This window comes from Panthera tigris, chromosome C1 (assembly GCF_018350195.1).
Source record: "Panthera tigris isolate Pti1 chromosome C1, P.tigris_Pti1_mat1.1, whole genome shotgun sequence".
Lineage (NCBI taxonomy): Eukaryota > Metazoa > Chordata > Mammalia > Carnivora > Felidae > Panthera > Panthera tigris.
Genome location: NC_056667.1, coordinates 197,919,795 through 197,939,692, shown reverse-complemented (window position 1 = coordinate 197,939,692; position 19,898 = coordinate 197,919,795). Strand labels below are relative to the sequence as shown.

Genomic DNA, 19,898 nt, shown 5'->3' with positions numbered 1-19,898 from the left:
TTGTCTAAGTGCCTAAGCCATGCCAGACAGTTTCCCAGGAACCAAAAAAAATGGATATGGCCCCCACCCTCTTCTCCATCCAAAAAAACAAACAAAACAAAAAAACAAAACCAAAAACAAAAAAACAGCACACACACGTATGAAACAAAACAAACAAACAAACAAACAAAACCCTCCTATCTTTGATGATAATGCACTTCTGATGCTAAAGTGATAATGATGGTGATGTCATGTTCCATTAATATTTGCATTTTTCATGAGGACCTTTGAAGGTAATTCCTTAGCCTTATAGATTAAAAGGGGAGTAGCCTTGGTGCCTTTCTCTAAGTGAAAATGTCAGTGGAGCCTACTACAGAAAGCAGATCAATTTAGAGTTCTTCTCATTGAAAACTACTCATTTGCCCATGGACATGTGAGTAATGTCAGAACCATGATTCTCAAAGTATGGTCTCTGGACCAGCAACATCAACATCAGCTGGGAAATTGTTTAAAATGCAAATTCCTTATCCCACCCCAGATATAATAGATCAGAAGGTTATGGGTAAGGCTCAGAAATCCGTGGTTTAGTAAGCCCTTCAGGTGATTGTGATGCACGGTTAACTTTGAGAAACACTGCATTGGAACTTTCTGGTATCATGGGCAGGCCACGGAAGAATATATTTGGAGCCTGATGAAGTCTTCCAGTGACTGCCTAATTTAACACATTACCAGAAAAGTCATTTATATACTGTTTATGAAACATCTCCTGGAGCATTATTTTGAGGAATCCAAGTTCTTTGTTCGCATTTTTTTTTTTTTTTAAATTTTTTTTTTCAACGTTTTTTATTTATTTTTGGGACAGAGAGAGACAGAGCATGAACGGGGGAGGGGCAGAGAGAGAGGGAGACACAGAATCGGAAACAGGCTCCAGGCTCCGAGCCATCAGCCCAGAGCCTGACGCGGGGCTCGAACTCACAGACCGCGAGATCGTGACCTGGCTGAAGTCGGACGCTTAACCGACTGCGCCACCCAGGCGCCCTCTTTGTTCGCATTTTAAATTGAATGCTTTGAGTTTTATTTTATTTCATTTTGGGAAATTTAGTTTAATAATAACTATGAGCATCCAAAGAGTAGATAAATACAGTAATTTGGGATGATATAGCTTTTAGCTAGATAAACCAATCATCATCTAATTTTAAATCTGCCTTTTAGATAAGAATTTAGTTTAGACAGAAGGGTTTTGAGCTTTGAAATTATATCTATGTAATAATTATTTTCCTAGATAGGACATACTCAAACACACTCTAAACAATAGGGTAATTTTATCCAACAATCCAGAGGTTTTTTTTTTTTACTTTTGCAACAATACAGCAAGAAAATCAAAGGCTTACTGTTAAGTTAGCTTCATACTTCATAAATAAAGGAATAATATTAATGACTATTCTCAATTTCAAAGCAGGATTATAATTTGTAAGAGGGAATGTGTTTTTGTATATCACAATCTGCACAGTTGATATTCATTAGGGTCGCTGAATTTTTTTTTTTGTTTCTGTTTTTTTGCAGCTTCCTAACCAGTGTCTCTTATTCTCTTCCAATTGTGCTCATGGTTGCCTGGGTTGTATTTATAGCTGCATTTGTAAAAAAACTTGTTTATGAGAAAGATCTCCGGCTTCATGAGGTATGTCAAGAATCTCTTTTTATTATAAATAAAATCTATTTGTATAATAATTAGTATGCTTTTCATCATATCTATACAAAATCAGAAAGCCTGACCCATACCTCATGAATTAAAAAGAAAAATATTTTGGGGCACGTGGGTAGCTCAGTCGGTTGAGTGACCGACTTCGGCTCAGGTCATGATCTCACGGTTTGTGTGTTCGAGCCCCGCGTCGGGCTCTGTGCTGACAGCTCAGAGCCTGGAGCCTGCTTCTGATTCTGTGTCTCCCTCTCTCTCTGTCCCTCCCCAACTCATGCTCTGTCTCTCTCTGTCTCAGAAATAAATAAACATTAAAAAAAATTTTTTTTAAAGAAAATATTTTATGAATCATAAAGGCAGCTGATATAGCAATATTTTGTTTTAAAAAATTACGCAGAAATCATGTTATAAGTGCCTCTAAAAAACAAAATGTAAATAATTCTGAGTAAAATCTGAGTTCAATTTATAATCCTAAGAGTAATTTTTGCCCATGAAATTCCTATAGGAAATTCAAATAATAACAGTAATAATTAGTAAGGCAGGAAGATTGTTGGCATGGTAACTAAATGAGTCCAAACGAATTTAGATATAGATATATAGATGTAGACACAGACATAGTCATAGACAGACAGATGGCTTGTTTCAGCTCTCAATAAGCAAATTCTCTTTCCAGTATGCCTTGTCTTCTTCAGTTATCTTCTCTCCTATCTTCCACTGACTCATGATTCATAGAGACTAAGAATTTCATGTTACGCTACTGACTAGGTTAATAATATAATGATGAAAGACAGGGCCTGGGATATAAAGCATGGTCTCTTCTTGAGCATGTTCCCCGTCATTATTTCCAAATCCAAAATAGCTTACTTCTTTTTAGAATTTATGAAAAAGTGCTGTGTGATTTTGGGATTGTATTGGAATAAAAATTATTTTATCTGCTCATCCTGTAATGAGTCAATCCTTACACTCACTGAGTGAAAAGAAAGCAAGAACATTTCAAAAGTGGGGCACAGTAATTATTGCAAGGCCTGGCTGACAACCTGAAATAATGAGGTTAGAGTAACTTGTTAGTCCACTTGTGCTTTTCAGACTTACTTTGCCAATGCTTCCAGGCAATTGATTATTTCTCCTTACAGGGTACAAATTACTGATTCATGTTTTTGTTAGCTCAGCATCAGGCTTCCAGGGGTGTTCTAGAGTTTGAACCTATACTTCTTACGTTTTCTATTTGAATTCTGGTTGATCCTCACAGCTGCATTTTTATATTTCAATTACAATTTGCTAAACCTCTCATCAACTGGTTTGAGCCTTCTTGTATTCAGAACTGTGTGTGATAGTTTCTTAATTCCAACTTAGAAAGGTTTTCTTTTTCTTTTTTCTTTTTTTTTTTTTTTTTTGTATTCTAGTTAGTTAACGTACAGTGTAGTCTTGGCTTCAGGAGCAGAACCCAGTGATTCATCTCTTACATATGACACCCAGTGCTCATCCTGAGAAGTGCCCTCCTTAATGCTCGTCACCCATTTAACCCATTTCCCTCACTTACCCTCTGTTTCAGCAACCCTTGAGTTTGTTCTGTGTATTTAAGAGTCTCTTATAGTTTGTGTCCCTCTCTGTTTTTATCTTATTTTTCCTTCCCTTCCCCTATATTCATCTGTTGAGTTTCTCAAATTCCACATATGAGTGAAATCATATGATATCTATCTTTCTCTAACTGACTTATTTCACTTAGCATAATATGCTCCAGTTCCATCCACACAGTCGCAAATGGCAAGATTTCATTCTTTTTCATTGCCAAATAGTTTTCTATTGTGTGTGTGTGTGTGTGTGTGTGTGTGTACGTACATACCACATCTTCTTTATCCATTCATCAGTTGATGAACATTTGGGCTCTTTCCATTATTTGGCTATTGTTGATAGCACTGCTATAAACGTTAGGGTGCATGTGTCCCTTCAAATCAGCATTTTTGTATCCTTTGGGAAACTTGAATCCATGCCCTAAAGCAGAATTTTGGTTGCAAACTCCTATCTTATATTTCTCTTTCAGTTTCCTGGTACTTAGAAGTGAATCTTCACAGATTAAAGGAAAACCTTAAAGTAGAAAATTGTGATAGATACTGAGTTCTTTTCTACTTCAAAATAAATACCTACCTTAAAGATAGAATTTGTGGTAGAAACACACAGTAAATATAAGTGTGTGTATTAAAGCACATCACTTTAAAAATTTTTTTTTAAAAATCAAAGCATAATTAAGAGTTCTTTCTCAATTGAAGAAAGACATATTTTTTTAATGGCACACTGGTTTCTGTTTGGTAGCTTTGTGTCTTCATTTTGCATGCATCTACTTTCAAAATTCAACTACTTGATCTCAGGGTTCAAAGTCATACAGTAGAAAATCACTGAGCTTGGGATCAGAGAATCAGGCTTAGAGTCTTCCAGTTCATACTCACTTGGGCCCAATCCCTTCCACTAAGCCTTACTATCTAGACGTAATTCAGCACACACTTCCAGAATGTGACTCTCTCACTGCCACATTCAGTTATCCATATTTTATCAATTCTAAGGTAATACTTTTTTTTTCCTTTGCTTCTTAAAGCCTCTGGAATTGGGATGCATTTGATAGGGTGTCACCATTTAATTGGTGGTGATTTTTCTTTTTTGGTGCCATGTAAAAATAATGGCACATCTTAAAATCAGTGGTGTCCTAAATTCAAAGGAATGCCATCTATTTGTGAGATGTGGAATGGACACCTCCTGCTCAATGCCTCCTGGTCAGCCTTCCTCTACTGCTCATGGTTCTAATCTTATGTCCTCCTGTTTAGACGGAAAAAAGCTGAGCCCAGGGGGAGGTGACTTGGTGAAAACTGAAGGGCTAGTTAGTCATCCATCTGAGACTGGAACTCAAGTGTCTTGACTTTGAACCAATGCTTTTCCACATCATAGCTGCTTTCCCTCTTATCTTATTTTGGTGGCATAGACACTTAAGGACTTTTGATAATGATGATGGAAAATCTCCTCGGTTACCAGAGATTCAAAATCATGTTTTAATACCATCATTTTAATATTCAGTAAGTACTAAACTTTTAATTCCCTATGTCCTTCTCATTCCAATTAAATAAAAAAGGATAAAAAAATACTTTTTTCCTTCTGTAATTGCTCTTAAATCTGGGTAAGAAAACCAAGTTAGTTGCTATTTCAATGAAGCCATTAATCCTTGACCTTGTTATGATATGACTCCGGTGAGTTTCTTTAATTTGTTAAAGGAATTAGTACAAATATTAATGCCCAGTAAGTTTGTTGATGAGATTAATCCAGTAGTTAAAAAAAAAAAAAAAACTATTTTGAAATGCTCGTAGTTTTGTTCTGTGTTCCTTGCTTTTAAAAATTAAAATATTAAAACTTACAAAAATTGATTTACAACACACAGAGAAGTACTTTTGCACATTATTTTCTTGATTTATGGGTTAGCTTCATCTAGCTAATCTAAGTCATTTATGGGGATTTCGGTGCTTATATTCAGCTGGAGACAAAATTTTGGAGTTGTTCTTTCTCAGTTCAGATAGGTAGTCTAAAATATCTGTGGTCTGAAGAGACGGGATTTTAGTAGTTCACTTTAAACATTTTTTATGCCTTCTTCATAGACACTATCCATCGCGGTAGTAGGAATTTGGAACATTTCAAGTAGTGATCACAACACCCTTTATATCTTACTAAAAAACAATAATTGTTAAGAAAAAAATTTTAATTGAGGTAGGAAATGTTACTATTCCTTATAAATTAGTGCTTGACATTCTTGTTGAATTGAATGAAGATTCAAGTAAATACATGAATCTTTGTGATTTCTTTTCCTGAGAGCATTAATGTCAGTTCCTGTGCATAAGCTTCTCTTGAATGTGGCAACACATTTACCCAAAATCTTGCCAAACCTGCTCTCAGTATTTTCTGCCATCCACTGAAGCAAACTCTGTGTACAGGGGTTTTCCTTGAGCAACAGGTTATGAGATGCTGATGAATTGCTTCAGGCAGGTTTGGAAGGCTTGAGACAAGTGACTCTTTGATTGCAAAGTTGGCACCTGACATATGTCACTCTGAGGATCAACTAATGACATCCAGGAAAGCATAGCCAGAGATTCTCGGTGGGCCATCTTCCATCAGCAGGTTTGGTCTTATTTATTATAACGATGTTGGCAGTGAATCTGGATAATTTATGGATGACTTACATGCTCTCCTTGCTCTTTCTCTTTATGAATAACAGCTGTTCTCCTCATGGCACAATATCCTGAAGTTTAACACTGAAGTTTCATGCTAGAATGTTAAGTAGTGAACACTTTTGGAAGCACCTAGCTCAGTCTGTGTCCATAGGAAGCAATGATCACCCTCCAACTTTTACCAACTCTTGGGAATAGGGATCTGATCTCAAATCTTGAAAATTTCAAAATTACAGGGATAAACACCTTTGGTCCTGGTCTTCAGGTTTGCCAGATTATCTTTTAATAAGCTATAAATGGAGAATTTTCTAGTTATAAAAATGTTTTATATTGCAGCTATCAAATTGTTGGGAAAGGAAAACATGTTTACACACACCAAAGTCAGCTTTATTTCATGTCCTAGATGCTTTATATTCACCTTGTGAAATAAATTGACATTGTCTCCTACTAACATACGCTGCTATTGGGGAAAAGTATTTTTCACATAGGTCACATGAAATTAGGTGGTGGGTATCAGCTCTGGAGTAGTTATATGGGTCCCATAACTCTCCAGTTAATTATGAACTCAGTTAAACCTCAAAATACAAATAAGAAAGGCAAATGAAAGAGCTAACGTATCATAATCATACTGGAATAGGCACGTGTCTCTGAAATGCAGTCATCAAACATGACACAGTAATTTTTTCAAATGGGTTGGGGTGCAGAGAAAAAATTTCGATAAGACCTGTGAGGTGTATTTTCATACTGAAATGTAATTTTGTTTTCAATGATAGATACATAGTAAATGGAGGAAACCTTCCATAGTACATCTTTGCTCCATGCTGAGTTTTTTACTTTGACCCACACTTCCATTCCTATGGAAACATAAGTTGAATCTTTACTGCAAAGGGCAGGAAGGCCTGGGAAGAGAGAAGCAGTAAGGAGGGAGGAGGGTGAGGAAGAGGGCAAAGTTAAGAGAAAAAGTCACACGCTTTTTTCTCAGTGGTGATTAGCTTAAGGCCCACAGCTTAGACTGTTGGCAGTCAGGTAGCTGTTTCCATGGCAACAAGAGGAGCAGCAGAGTTATCAAAATGTGATAAGTTACAAAGGCAGAAAGTAAAAATCACTATTTTGCGTGTAGAGCAAAAGATTCAGCAGCATTCCTTTTTTTTTTTTTTTTTTTTTTTTTTCTTCCTGGACAAGTTAGGTTTAAAGAAGGAGGACATTGAAAATCCTTGATTTTACCTGAAATACTAGATTATAAAGCTTTAGTGGAGCATTTCTTTTGTTCTTTTTTAAAAATGGACTGTTGATTCATAAGCTTAGCATTAATCATGTATTGTTAAAACCAGGTACCAGGATATGCAGGTTCCCACAAATTGCAACATGTCATCAAATTTGAGACAACCAAGATCCAGGGGATGTTAGAGCTTTCAGAATCCCTTTGAGTTAATGCTCAAACATATCATGCTGATCTGTTTTTCTACCTTGGTGAAATGCCTTGGCCTTTAGGGATGTTACTGAGTTATTAAAGAATATAAATTGAGAGAGAATGAATCTCAGATACATGAGTTCATTTTGGGTGCATGAATGTCTTTTTGAGAAACAAAGATGACAGACCTGACCGAGACTACCAGTGATCTTAAGGATGGGGAAGCTGTGCCACAAGGCAGAAAGTCTCCCTTCAAAGTTTCCATGTTTTAAATCTTAGGAATCAGGTCCATTCTACTTTTCTCAGGAAGCTGAATACTGATTGTGTTGTCCATCAATGTTTAGATTTTTCTTAAAGAGAGTTTTGCTATGTCAATCCCTATAGTGAATTTGAAACAAACCGTGTTTTTCTACCTGCTTGAAATATTCATGCCTGCACAAATGTCAAATTCATGTTGTAAAATTCTGCAGAAGACACCATAAATTTTGATAATCTATTCTAAATTAATTTAATCTGGGTGCATCAGTTAGATACCAGTTATAAAATGAAATTGGAAAAAATAAAAAAAAGAACCTCACCATCCAAATCATCCATTATATTAGGCACTCTGAAAGCATACAATTTAAATTGGGCTGATGTAAATGGTCGTATTAATTTTACATAGCAAGCATGGACAAATCCTTGACTTATGAAAATCATTAAGATGCCTAGTTCCATATATATGAAGAGTCTCATGGGCATTTTGGCATGGTGCAGAAATAATTGCTATTTGAGAGAATATCTGCTCACAAAGTGGCTAACGCTTTTTCCTTTTCACAGTACATGAAGATGATGGGTGTGAACTCCTGCAGCCACTTTTTTGCCTGGCTTATAGAGAGTATTGGATTTTTACTGGTTACCATCGTCATCCTTATCATTATTCTGAAGTTTGGCAATATTCTTCCTAAAACAAATGGTTTCATTTTGTTCCTGTATTTTTCGGACTACAGCTTCTCAGTTATTGCCATGAGCTATCTTATCAGTGTCTTCTTCAACAACACCAACATTGCAGCCCTTATTGGAAGCCTCATCTACATCATTGCTTTTTTTCCCTTTATTGTTCTGATTACAGTTGAGGATGAGTTGAGTTATATTGTAAAAGTATTCATGGTGAGTCAACTGTCACAACTGAATGGCTAGTGTGTGATAAGAATTGGTTCTTTTTATGCTTTTAGACTCTCAAACTAAAAGTTAATTTATCTAAATTGAAAAGTTCTGCAATTGCAAAATAAGCTTAAGTGTTCTAATGATAGTTTTTTCTATATCACTGAGTACTGTACAAACATAAGACAATGAAAACAAAACTTTCCCCCCCCCAGTTGTTAAAATCATAGTATTTAATGCTGTTAAGAAATAATTTCTGAAGAAAGAATAATCTTTTAAAAACAATCATTTTAAAGATCATCACAAATTCTAACTTCTTTTCTGGTCCAACTCCTTAAATATCTTAAAGCCTTTATTACTGTAATTATTCACATGTGTGAATAATTTTCATGGGTTTGGTAACATACAATATAACTTATAGGCATAAAGACAAATGCACTGACAGCATATAATCAATTTTGAATTCTTTTCTGCCTTTTCAATTCAAAAGTATTGAATTAATTTAAGAATTTTAATGAAATCAATAAGAATAGTTTGAAATTTGGAAAGCAGAGAAATAAATCTCTTTGAGAGTCATATTGCAACTTTGGTGTTTATGGAAATGGAAAGTGTTAAATAACTTTCATTTAACATTGACTACTTTGGGTTAATGCAACATTAAATTTCTAATTTGTTACATTGTAAGTATTCAATCAATTCATATTTTAGTATATTTTAATTCATAGTACTTCTGTTACCTGTAATCAATTTATGAAGTAAAAACATCTTATGGCTTCTAACAGTTGATTTGATTTTAGTCTTAGCACTGCATTACCTTTTAATTACCTATTTTATAAATTGCTGAGTAACATTTAACTAAGCTTAGATACATATTTTGGGTTTTTGGCAAATATTTTCCAAGTCATAATTTTCCTGATTTTGTTTTCCGCTATTCCCTCTTCTCTTCTTCAGAGGGGTAGTGTGCTTGGTACAGGACCTCTGGACCCGTACCAATGGGATCTCTCCATTTTTAAATACGCTTAGGGAGTTAGTGTCAATTTTATCTGTGTAAGTGTCCAAAGTTTTAAGTATGTTTAGATCCCTCTTGCACAAAACTTGTAAGAGCTATCATTGCTGTTTCATTTCTTCACAGAGCCTGCTGTCCCCAACAGCATTCAGTTATGCAAGTCAATACATTGCAAGATATGAGGAGCAAGGCATTGGTAGGCTCACTTCCTTTAAAACTAGATTTTATCCTTCACAACTGCAGTACATCTCGCAGAAGAATAAATACATGTGTTTACTTTTTAGGTCTTCAGTGGGAAAATATGTACAGTTCCCCAGTTCAGGATGACACTACCTCCTTTGGCTGGCTCTGCTGTCTAATCCTAGCTGACTCTTTCATTTATTTCCTTATTGCTTGGTATGTCAGAAATGTGTTCCCAGGTATGAACATACTTCCTACAGATATATTTTGTATAGTTTTCATGCTTATAAATCAGCTACTATATATTTTTTAATATTTGATCTGCCATATATAGTCTCAAAAAAAAAAAAACAAAAACATACAAACTTAAAACTACAAACTAACCAGAACTTTCCAGGACGAGATAGTGCACTGACTGGTGAATTCCTTCTCTGATGTTCCTTTAAAGGGTGGAGTGTATCAAGAAGCGTGGAATCCAGTCTTTCCAATTGGGCACATGAGACATGATAAAGCAAAACCAATTCTCCTAATTCTGAGGAGAATTTACCAAATTCTAATAGAAAACACTAGTTAGAGCCCCTATTTTCGTTCTCAGGTCATCATTACTTTTAACATGCTTGAGAGCTTTTCCATTCAGCCTTACTGATATTTGTGTATTTCCTGGTGTTGTAGAACAGAAGAGTATCCTCCCATTTGCATAAGTTCCTATAAAAGACAAATGTGTAGAGACAGAAAGCAAATCAGTAATTGTCTAGAACTTGAGGTGGGACCAGGAGTTATCTGTACATGGGCATAAGAACACTTGTTGAAGCTGTAGGAATAGTCTAATAATGCATGGGTTGTGGTGATGGTTGCACAACTTCAGGTATTTACTAAAATCATCTACCTCTACACTTATTATAATGAGCAGATTTTATGGCATGTAATTATACCTCAATGAAGTTATTTTTTAAAAAGAATAAAAGAGAGGCTATCTTTTTTTGCTTTACTTTCGAAACAGACTACGCTTTAATTTGATATAGATAAAAAAAAAAGAAAGAAAGAAAATACTTTCTGAACCATATATAATGTTCTGTTGTTTAGCTTCTGATGCCTAATGTTAACAATCAGCTAATATTTATTCTTCCTAATACATTTTTATCACAGGTACCTATGGCATGGCAGCTCCGTGGTATTTTCCAGTCCTCCCTTCCTATTGGAAGGAGCGATTGGGATGTACAGACATGAAGCATGAGAAAAGCAATGGCCTTATGTTTACTAATATCATGATGCAGAACACCAACCCATCTGCCAGTAAGACAAGTAGGTCAACAACAAGCATTATTATGACAGAAGTGATATAAAATTTACATGACGAGTGATTTTAATTATGTTTTTCTAAATGGCAAAATTATCATCCTTTTAGTCATGGATGAATATGTCCACACATATGTGTTCAGACTCTTATGGAGATTAAATTGTGGCTTTTTCTGGGCTCATTAGCTCAGTTGGTTAGCATATGGCGCTAATTAGGCCAAGATTGTAGATCCCTTTGTGGTCCAGTTAGATTCACACAGAGAAAAAATTTGTTCCTTGGCCACAGTCTACACCCCTAACTCCAGCCATCTGTCACTAGTCAAAAAGAGTAACCAAGTTACAAATACAGATAATTTAGCATAACCCATCACCAACGCTGAACAAACAGTTTAAAACTCATGACTTACATTGGGAGAGTAGTGCCATCTTCATAAGGTAAGGATGACCCATATCCATGGTCTATGTGTGGTGCCTAAAGCAGATGTGGATAGTAATCAATAAACTGGATTCTATAACCACAGATCTGAACTGGCCTTGTCACCGTAAAATCACATCTTGTAGACATTTTTTTTCCATTAGTTGGTATCATCCTGTCTGATCAGAGAACTTAGACTGCCTTTTAAATATTTGAGATCTGTTGAATCAAGGAGAATTCATTATTATGATAACGTAGTCTAAGACTACCTGTTCTGACAGAGAGGTGTGATATGAGCCTTGGAGAATGTGGTTCCCCACCTCATTCATTCTTTAACCAAATGAGAAGGAGGCTGAAGGCTACAATAGATATTTTGTTTCCAGAGTTATTTTTACTTAGAGGCCTGTGTTGTTATAGTCTTCAGTTTTTAATTAAGGAAAAGTTTCTCTCTCGCTGCATTTTCCTTCTTTGTGAGCTTTATAATTCTTCTCTTGATTTCCCTTCAGGTCCTGAGTACATGTTCCCCTCCAACATTGAGCCTGAACCTAAGGATCTCACAGTTGGGGTTGCCCTTCATGGGGTCACAAAGATCTATGGCTCAAAAATTGCTGTTGATAACCTCAATCTGAACTTCTATGAAGGACATATTACTTCATTGCTGGGGCCCAATGGAGCCGGGAAAACTACTACGATGTATGTTACTTTTTAACACTTATTGTCCTGGAAGCCTATTACTTAATATTTCCTCATTTCTTTCATAAAGAATAAAGTTACTACATCTCCGAGATAGATTAAGGTAGCTCATTTTGTTTACTATAAAATGGAGTCTAAGTCAGAGATCCCAATCTGAGACCTCAAAAGGCCACATCAGGCTGAACCAGTACTTCTTAAAAGTTTTAATTCAGTGCCAATATTTACAAATGGAGAGGTTTTCTAATAAAAAGAAATATTCTTCACATTCCTTGGATAATAGGATGTTCTGGCAATACTGGGTCCACAGTCTAAGGTGGGGACAATTGGTTGCGTCTTACTGGTGACTGTTCTCTTAAAGGGGACATCTGCTTTCTGATTTATTCCCGTTCCTCACAAATCTGCACTGTCGCATATGCCCAGTCTGCTTCATTTATTTGCATTTCTATTCTGGCCCATGTATAATTTTGAGTTTACACACTTTGCTATAAACACAGTCAGCCCCAGCTGCTCCTTGCCTTGATTCATGAAGAAAGAAATCACCAGCTATCAGATATAGATCAAAAGGGCTAGGAGTGGTACATGAGCTGTTCTTTCTCACTCATGATTTAACTGATGTGTCCAAAAGGAGAAGAGACTCAAATGTTTTTAAAGTGACATCCTTTTGAATTTTTTTTGTGACTCACCTCCAGTGCTCCACATTCTTGGCTGGAAGTCAACGCTAAGCTGCTGTTTCTCTTTAGCTCTTATTTGAAAAAAAGTGTCAGTTGCTGGATATCCTACTTAGTATTATCATAAGTAAGCTCAGTGACTGCCAAAATATATTCAAATTAATTTTTCTTTTGCAAATAAAAGGGGACAAAGTAAGGTCATGAAATGAGGGAACATGCAGCTACTCTTATTTATATGGCCTGCTTAAATTCAAAGTTGGCTTTCTAGTGAAAACATAGTGATTTAGTGCTTAAAAGCAGGTTTCTAATAGGCAATAAGAGACCAGCGAAGAAAAGAGAAGAAGGTTTTTTGAAGAAGCTGTAATTTTAGCTGAGAAAGTCCTAATTTTATTCTTCTGAATATGAAGAATGAGTTGCTTATATTTCAAGGTGTTTTTCTGGGAAGAATTGCGTATATGATTGATTCCCTATTAAATCCACAATAGTCATTTAGGGTTCATTATATACAAGGTACAAGGTACTAGTTAGGTACTAGAGACAGTGGTGGAAAAATGGATCCTTTGCATGACCTCATGGAGCTTACATGTTACTGAAGAAGATGGATATTAAGTAATTGCTCAGTTTATTAACCATCTGAAAAATGATAAGCAATTGTCTACTAAGATAGAGAATAATCACAGTGTAGATAAAGGGACTGAAAGTGACCAATGTTCACATGGGAAGGAGAGTGGTGTGGTCAGGAGCAAGTGGTGGTGTGGCTTGCACTGTGGTGTGGCTGGGAAAATGGGACATATGGGCAGAGGTTGAAAACAGAGATAGGAGGAGGATGCAAACACAGCTTCTGGATTCTAGGCTTGTGCAACCAGTATTTGGATTCATCATGTGGTGAAAGAGGAACATCAGTGGGGGCACAGAGTTGAGGGCAAAGATCCTGAGTTAAATTTTAAACATGTTGAGTTTGAGGGTCCTGTAAGATGTCTTATGGAGAAGTGATACTGTCTTCTGGATATACAGTGAAAATCTGGATCTGAGTGGTGAGGTCTGGGCTAAAGATATAAATTTGAGACTCCACGACTCATAGATACCATCTGATGCCAGGGAGGTGCATGAGTTTGCTCAAGGAGAGAGCATACTTGGCAATTAAAGTATGTGACCATTTCTGTCATTACTACGGCCACCACCCCTCCCCATCATTGTCACTGTGTAGTGTTTATGTAACACTCTAAATAATTAAAGCTTAAAAGTCACTCAATGTTTGTTCTCATGTAATACCATTTTATTTTATAGCTTGGTCTTACCTGAGGAGATACACTGTAATACTGTTTGCTAATGAATGAGATATATTTAGTTCTAAAATCTAACTTAAATGCTTGGTTGATACCTAATTTATCATTTCTTCATTTTCAGCTCCATGTTGACTGGGCTTTTTGGGGCTTCAGCAGGCACCATCTTTGTTTATGGAAAAGATACCAAAACAGACCTACACACGGTACGGAAGAGCATGGGGGTCTGCATGCAGCACGACGTCTTGTTTAGTTACCTCACTACCAAGGAACACTTACTCCTGTATGGCTCCATCAAAGTTCCTCACTGGACTAAAAAGCAGCTGCATGAGGAAGTGAAAAGGTCAGTATAGTGGCAATCAGGACATGCACTGGTAACGCCTCTCAAAAAGACGTCAAGCTATGGTAATGATAACGCCTGTAGGAAACGTTTGGTCACAAAAGAATTGGTTTTAGTTTTTCTACTTTTCCGGTATTGTATATATTTTATGTCATCATCATCACGAGCCAATTATTGTACTGAAACTGTTTAACTTTCTTCATCTCGGGCTACCATATTGCCCCAAATCCTCTGTTTCTAATGGCTACAACATCAGACCAAGCCTGCTAACTGGACACCTACCTTCTCCTCTCCCTTATACAGTTTATCCTTCAAAGAGCAGCCTGGGTGACCTTTTTAAAAGACAAATCAGGGGATTCTGGGGTGGCTAAATCAGTTGAGTGACCGACTTCATTCAGCTCAGATCATGACATTGAGGTTTGTGAGTTCAAGCCCTGCATTGGGATCTGCACTGACAGTGTGGAGGCTGCTTGGGATTCTCTTTATTCTCTCTCTCTGCCCCTCCCCACTCATGCTTCTCATGCTTTTCTCTCTCTCTCTCTCTCTCTCTCTAAAAATAAGTAAATAAACTAAAAAAAAAAAAAAAAAAAAAGACAAATCAGACCGTGTAACTCCAGGGTTCAAAGTCCTTTATGGCATCCCACCACATTCAGTGTTGAACTCAGTAGAGGCCAAGAGACCCTACAAGACTTGCCCCCATCTCACTTCTGATGTCATTTCCTTCTAGTTTTCCTCCATTCACTGTGCTCTAGACACTGCCTAAGTCACACACTGGCTTATACTCCCGCCACAGGGCTTCTCACTTATTGTTTCCTCTACTTAGAGCAGCCTTCCCCAGACAGCTGTTTGACCCACTCCTCCATTTTCCTAGTCTCTGATTAAATATCACCTTCTCTGAGGGGATGACTGTATATATATATATGCTTAAAATAGCATGCCCCAGGCACTCCTTATCTCATGTACCCTGCTTTATGTATTTTTTATTATACTTGTTACCACCTGGTGAATTATAAACATACTTGGGAATATGTTTATTGACCGAATTTTATCTGCATCCTTCCCAATACATACACATACTAGATAGAACCTAATCTCCTTATGGGTAGGAATATTGTCTTCTCACTACTTTCCTCCAGTAGCTTAAACAGTCTGGCACAAAACAGGCAGGCCTTCCCTAAGTATTTTTCAATGAACAAATAAAAAAATGAGCCATGTATTCCCTTGTGTTGTTTTCTGGGTATCAATTTTGAACCTCCAACTAGACGATAAACAGTAAAAAACCGTATCATGAATCCTTAATAGTGTATTGTACCTTGCTGAGCACATAATAGTTGCTTAGTAAATACCTATTACTTAAAGTACTTATTGTATTTTTTCAATATTCAAATATTTTCTCTGTCAAAAATAACCACCATACATTATTTTTGAAGGACGTTAAAAGATACTGGACTATACAGCCATCGTCATAAGAGAGTTGGCACTTTGTCAGGAGGAATGAAGAGGAAGCTATCCATATCTATAGCTCTTATTGGTGGATCACGGGTGGTCATTTTGGATGAACCATCCACTGGAGTTGACCCATGTTCTCGCCGAAGTATATGGGATGTTATATCCAAGAACAAAACTGGTATGAGGACCTTCTTATAACTTGTCCACCCAGCAGTCATAACTTTGTCCTCTGGGATGCTTGCAACCAAGCCTACACCTTTTCTGTTTAGAAGCCCTGTTAAAAGTCTCAGATGGAGTCTTCCCCTTCCCAAAGTCTTCTCTTCCCGCCATTAAATTTCTGGGTTTATTAGTTAATATCCCTGTAGTGCCCCCTGTGAGTTGAGTTCACTGGCCTTTTTGAGAGCATGCAAAAAGATAGAAGTCCCAAATTCTGCCTACAGGAGCTTAGAATCTAATTAGAGATATCAAACATACACAAACGAAAATAAACTGAAAACAGACTAAACAAGTGCTAACAGGATGTGAAGCAAAGAAGCAATCAGAGTGGAGTGGATTAATCAGAGAGGAATATTCAAAAAGTCTTGAAAATTATTGCTTCTTCATAGTGAAAAAAGTGGGGGAGAGAGACAGGCAAAGAGAGAAAGAATGGAAATGAAGACAAAGGAGCAAACTAAGGAAGGAGTTGCTAACGCGTGCCTCTGACTGATGGACATTCAGCCATACAGCAAAGGCAATGCCTTTTCGCTGCCGACTTATGAGAAAAGAGCCCTGTATATTTAGCAACACCCCTTCCAAATTTCTCCTTGTTTATTTTGAAAGCTCCTTCTGGTCAGTTTTTCAGTTAACTCATAAAACGTGCTTCATCTCCTCATAAATCACAGGATTTACTCGTGCTAACTCTGTATATCTCAGGAGCTGTGTCTTCATTTTTCATTCTCGGTTGTTCTTCTCTGTATTTTCAAGCCAGAACAATCATTCTGTCCACGCACCACTTGGACGAAGCTGAAGTGCTGAGTGACCGCATAGCCTTCCTGGAGCAGGGCGGGCTGCGCTGCTGTGGGTCACCATTTTACCTCAAGGAAGCGTTTGGGGACGGGTATCACCTCACGCTCACTAAGAAAAAGGTTTGTAAGAGAGAAAGTGTACCTCATGACAGGGGCATGAATTACTATTTTTTGTGAAATGGAGGCAGAATCTCTCCAATTTTATTAACTGCTAAAATTCATCATTAATATGTTAGTTTCACACTTCTCAAACCCATGGAAGCATCGGAACACCTGAAGACCTTGATTAAACCCACATATCTGGCCTCACCCCAAGAGTCTCTGATTCAGTAGGTCTAGGATGGGGTTCTAGAACTGACTACCTTTATAACAAGGGTCCACATGATGTGGATGCCACTGGTCCGGGATCACACAGGGAACCGGGATACTTGGTCAAAAAGGATCTACATCCTAAGTTTGCTCATATGGAGGATCAGCCTTTTAGTTTCCCTAGCATTTTAGCCTGTAGGGCTAAAAATTAGATTTTTTGCATTAAAGCAAATAAAGAGAATATGTAGTTGTGTATTCACTTTCTGATCAGTACCCCTCAAGTGGCAGTGTAAAGACTAACTCAAGCCAAAGGTGCTTTTACATCTTTGAAGGACAGCAGTGGCGACTAAGGATCCCTGGACCACCTAAAATATCGTATGATTATCAATTCTGTGCAAGATGTGTATGCTGTTAGGTAGGCTTTGACTACCACCATTTATTTTACATCTGATCATCCTAATGTGACTTCCAAATGAAAAGCAATGTATTGTTACATTCATTAATTCATTAAGAAATGTATGTATTAGGTATGTAATATTAGGTATATAATACCTGAGATTACAGAACTGATGATATTAACATCTCTACCCTCGTGGAGTTTATATTCTGATAGAGTATGGGGGATTCGATGATAGTGTTGTTAAGTGTGTTATTAAGTCTCTTAGCAGGTGGCGAATGCTAGGGTAGAAATAAAGCACAGGAGGGGGGATGGGAATGCTGAGCAGTGCCCTTTTAAGTAGGGTAGGAAGAGAAGGGGCTCTGAGAAGATGACAGTTGAGCCAAGAGTTGGGACTTGGGAGAGAAGGAGCCATGTCACTATCTCAGGGCAAAAGAACAACTATTGGGAAGGCCCTGAGGAGGGTGTGCCTGAGTTCGAAACACTCTGACAACACAGAGAGGCTGCTGTGGCTGGAGCAGAGCAGGTAAGAGCGAGGTAGTGGGCAGGGAGGCTAAAGAAGGGACAGGGGGAGGCGGGAGAATGGAGCCAATAAAATAGTGACTTATAGAGCACGCTAGGGACCCCTGTGGGACAGGAAACACCAGAGGAGGGATGTGTCATCTGACTCAGGTCTGAATGTCTTGAAAGAATCTCACCACCCTCTGATTAGGGCCCTTGGGCATCAGTACAGTGTAAAGACGAAGGAGTGTTCAACTTCTGTTTTTGTATCTAGACTCCAAATCTAAGTGCAAATACAACATGCGACACAATGGCTGTGACAGCAATGATCCGATCACACCTCCCTGAAGCCTACCTCAAGGAGGACATCGGCGGAGAGCTTGTGTATGTGCTTCCTCCATTTAGCACCAAAGTCTCAGGGGCCTATCTGTCACTCCTGAGGGCGCTGGACAATGGCATGGGTGACCTGAACATCGGGTGCTACGGCATCTCAGACACCACCGTGGAAGAGGTACATTTCTTTTTTTCTTAAGGCTGATATAACTTGCTGTTCCCTTAAATATACACAGTTCTTTAAAAAGAGAAAATATTTTAAAATAAACATTTTACAAAATCAGAAAATCTTAAAACTATCTCAATACCATTTTTATGTAAGACTGACTTTTGAAAACAGACCTGTTTTCTACCCAATTAGAGAGCATGTATCTTTTATATACCGAAATGTTTACTTAGAGGAATGAAGGGGATGAGTGAAATCGGGGAAGGGGTGGTTAAGAGATATAAACTTCCAGATATAAAATAAATAAGTCAGGGAGATGAAAAGTACAGCATAGGGAATATAGTCAATAATGTTATAATAACATATGGTAAAAAAAAATGTTCATTTAAAGTCACTATAAAAATATTTGCTTACGATCACACTTGTCTCAATGTGATAAAAATTTAAAATCAAAATTGAGCTTAGAGACTAGAAAGGGCATGCATGTTCTATGTTAATGAAGTTTTCTGGCTTCTCTTTCTAGGTCTTTCTGAATTTGACTAAAGAGTCACAAAAAGATAGAGATATGAGTCTTGAGCACTTAACACAAAAGAAAATTGGAAATTCCAGTACCAACGGCATCTCAACTCCCGACGATTTATCTGTGAGCAGCAGCAGTTTCACAGACAGAGATGGTATAAATCTAATGTGTATATTTTGCTTAATTCCAGTAAATGACATAAATGAGAAAAATCATAGGACAAAATTCAGCTTCAGGTTTTCTTTCTAAATTCAGAATAAAGAAGGACACCTGGGTGGCTCAGTCGGTTAAGCATCCGACTTCGGCTCAGGTCATGATCTCACGGCTTGTGGATTTGAGCCCCACATCGGGCTCTGTGCTGACAGCTCAGAGCCTGAAGCCTGCTTCAGATTCTATGTGTCCCTCTCTCTCTGCCCCTCCCCTGCTTGTGCTTACGTCTCTCTTTTCTCTCTCTCTCAAAAAAGTAGACATTAAAAAAATCAGAATAAAAAAGTAAGCTTTATTTTTTTAATCTCCCAAGTATTTATTAAACAAAGTCAAGTTCTCAAAATGTTTTGAAGAACGTGAAAGAACTTCCTCATTAGCATGGTGGTATGTATTCCTTACACCCACAAGAAGTCAATTTTTTTAATGAGTATTTTTTTTAATTAATTTATTTTGAGAGAGAGAGTGCGAGCAGGAGATGGGCAGAGAAAGGGGAAGAGAGAGAATCCCAAGCAGGCTCCATATCGTCAGTGCAGAGCGCAATGTGGGACTCGATATCGCGAACAGTGAGAGCATGACCTGAGCTGAAATCAAAAGTTGGATACTGATGGGGTCACCCAGTCGCCTCCCTGGTAGTCGTTTTTAACATGTAATTTACTACAGTTTCAGATTTGTGTTTAACAAATTTAAATCCTTCCTGTAA

General features: G+C 37.4%; 1 protein-coding gene across 1 annotated transcript in view; it reads left to right on the top strand.

The window, feature by feature from the left end:
- ABCA12 (ATP binding cassette subfamily A member 12) overlaps positions 1–19,898 on the top strand; it is a 174,897-nt gene that overhangs the window by 116,881 nt on the left and 38,118 nt on the right. The window contains exons 23-33 of the mRNA XM_042993914.1: positions 1,543–1,657; positions 8,108–8,437; positions 9,564–9,633; positions 9,722–9,856; positions 10,764–10,919; positions 11,835–12,021; positions 14,097–14,315; positions 15,743–15,939; positions 16,725–16,885; positions 18,247–18,483; positions 18,995–19,145. Of these exons, the coding sequence (XP_042849848.1) occupies positions 1,543–1,657; positions 8,108–8,437; positions 9,564–9,633; positions 9,722–9,856; positions 10,764–10,919; positions 11,835–12,021; positions 14,097–14,315; positions 15,743–15,939; positions 16,725–16,885; positions 18,247–18,483; positions 18,995–19,145 (1,958 nt within the window). The remainder of the gene's footprint in view (positions 1–1,542; positions 1,658–8,107; positions 8,438–9,563; positions 9,634–9,721; positions 9,857–10,763; positions 10,920–11,834; positions 12,022–14,096; positions 14,316–15,742; positions 15,940–16,724; positions 16,886–18,246; positions 18,484–18,994; positions 19,146–19,898) is intronic.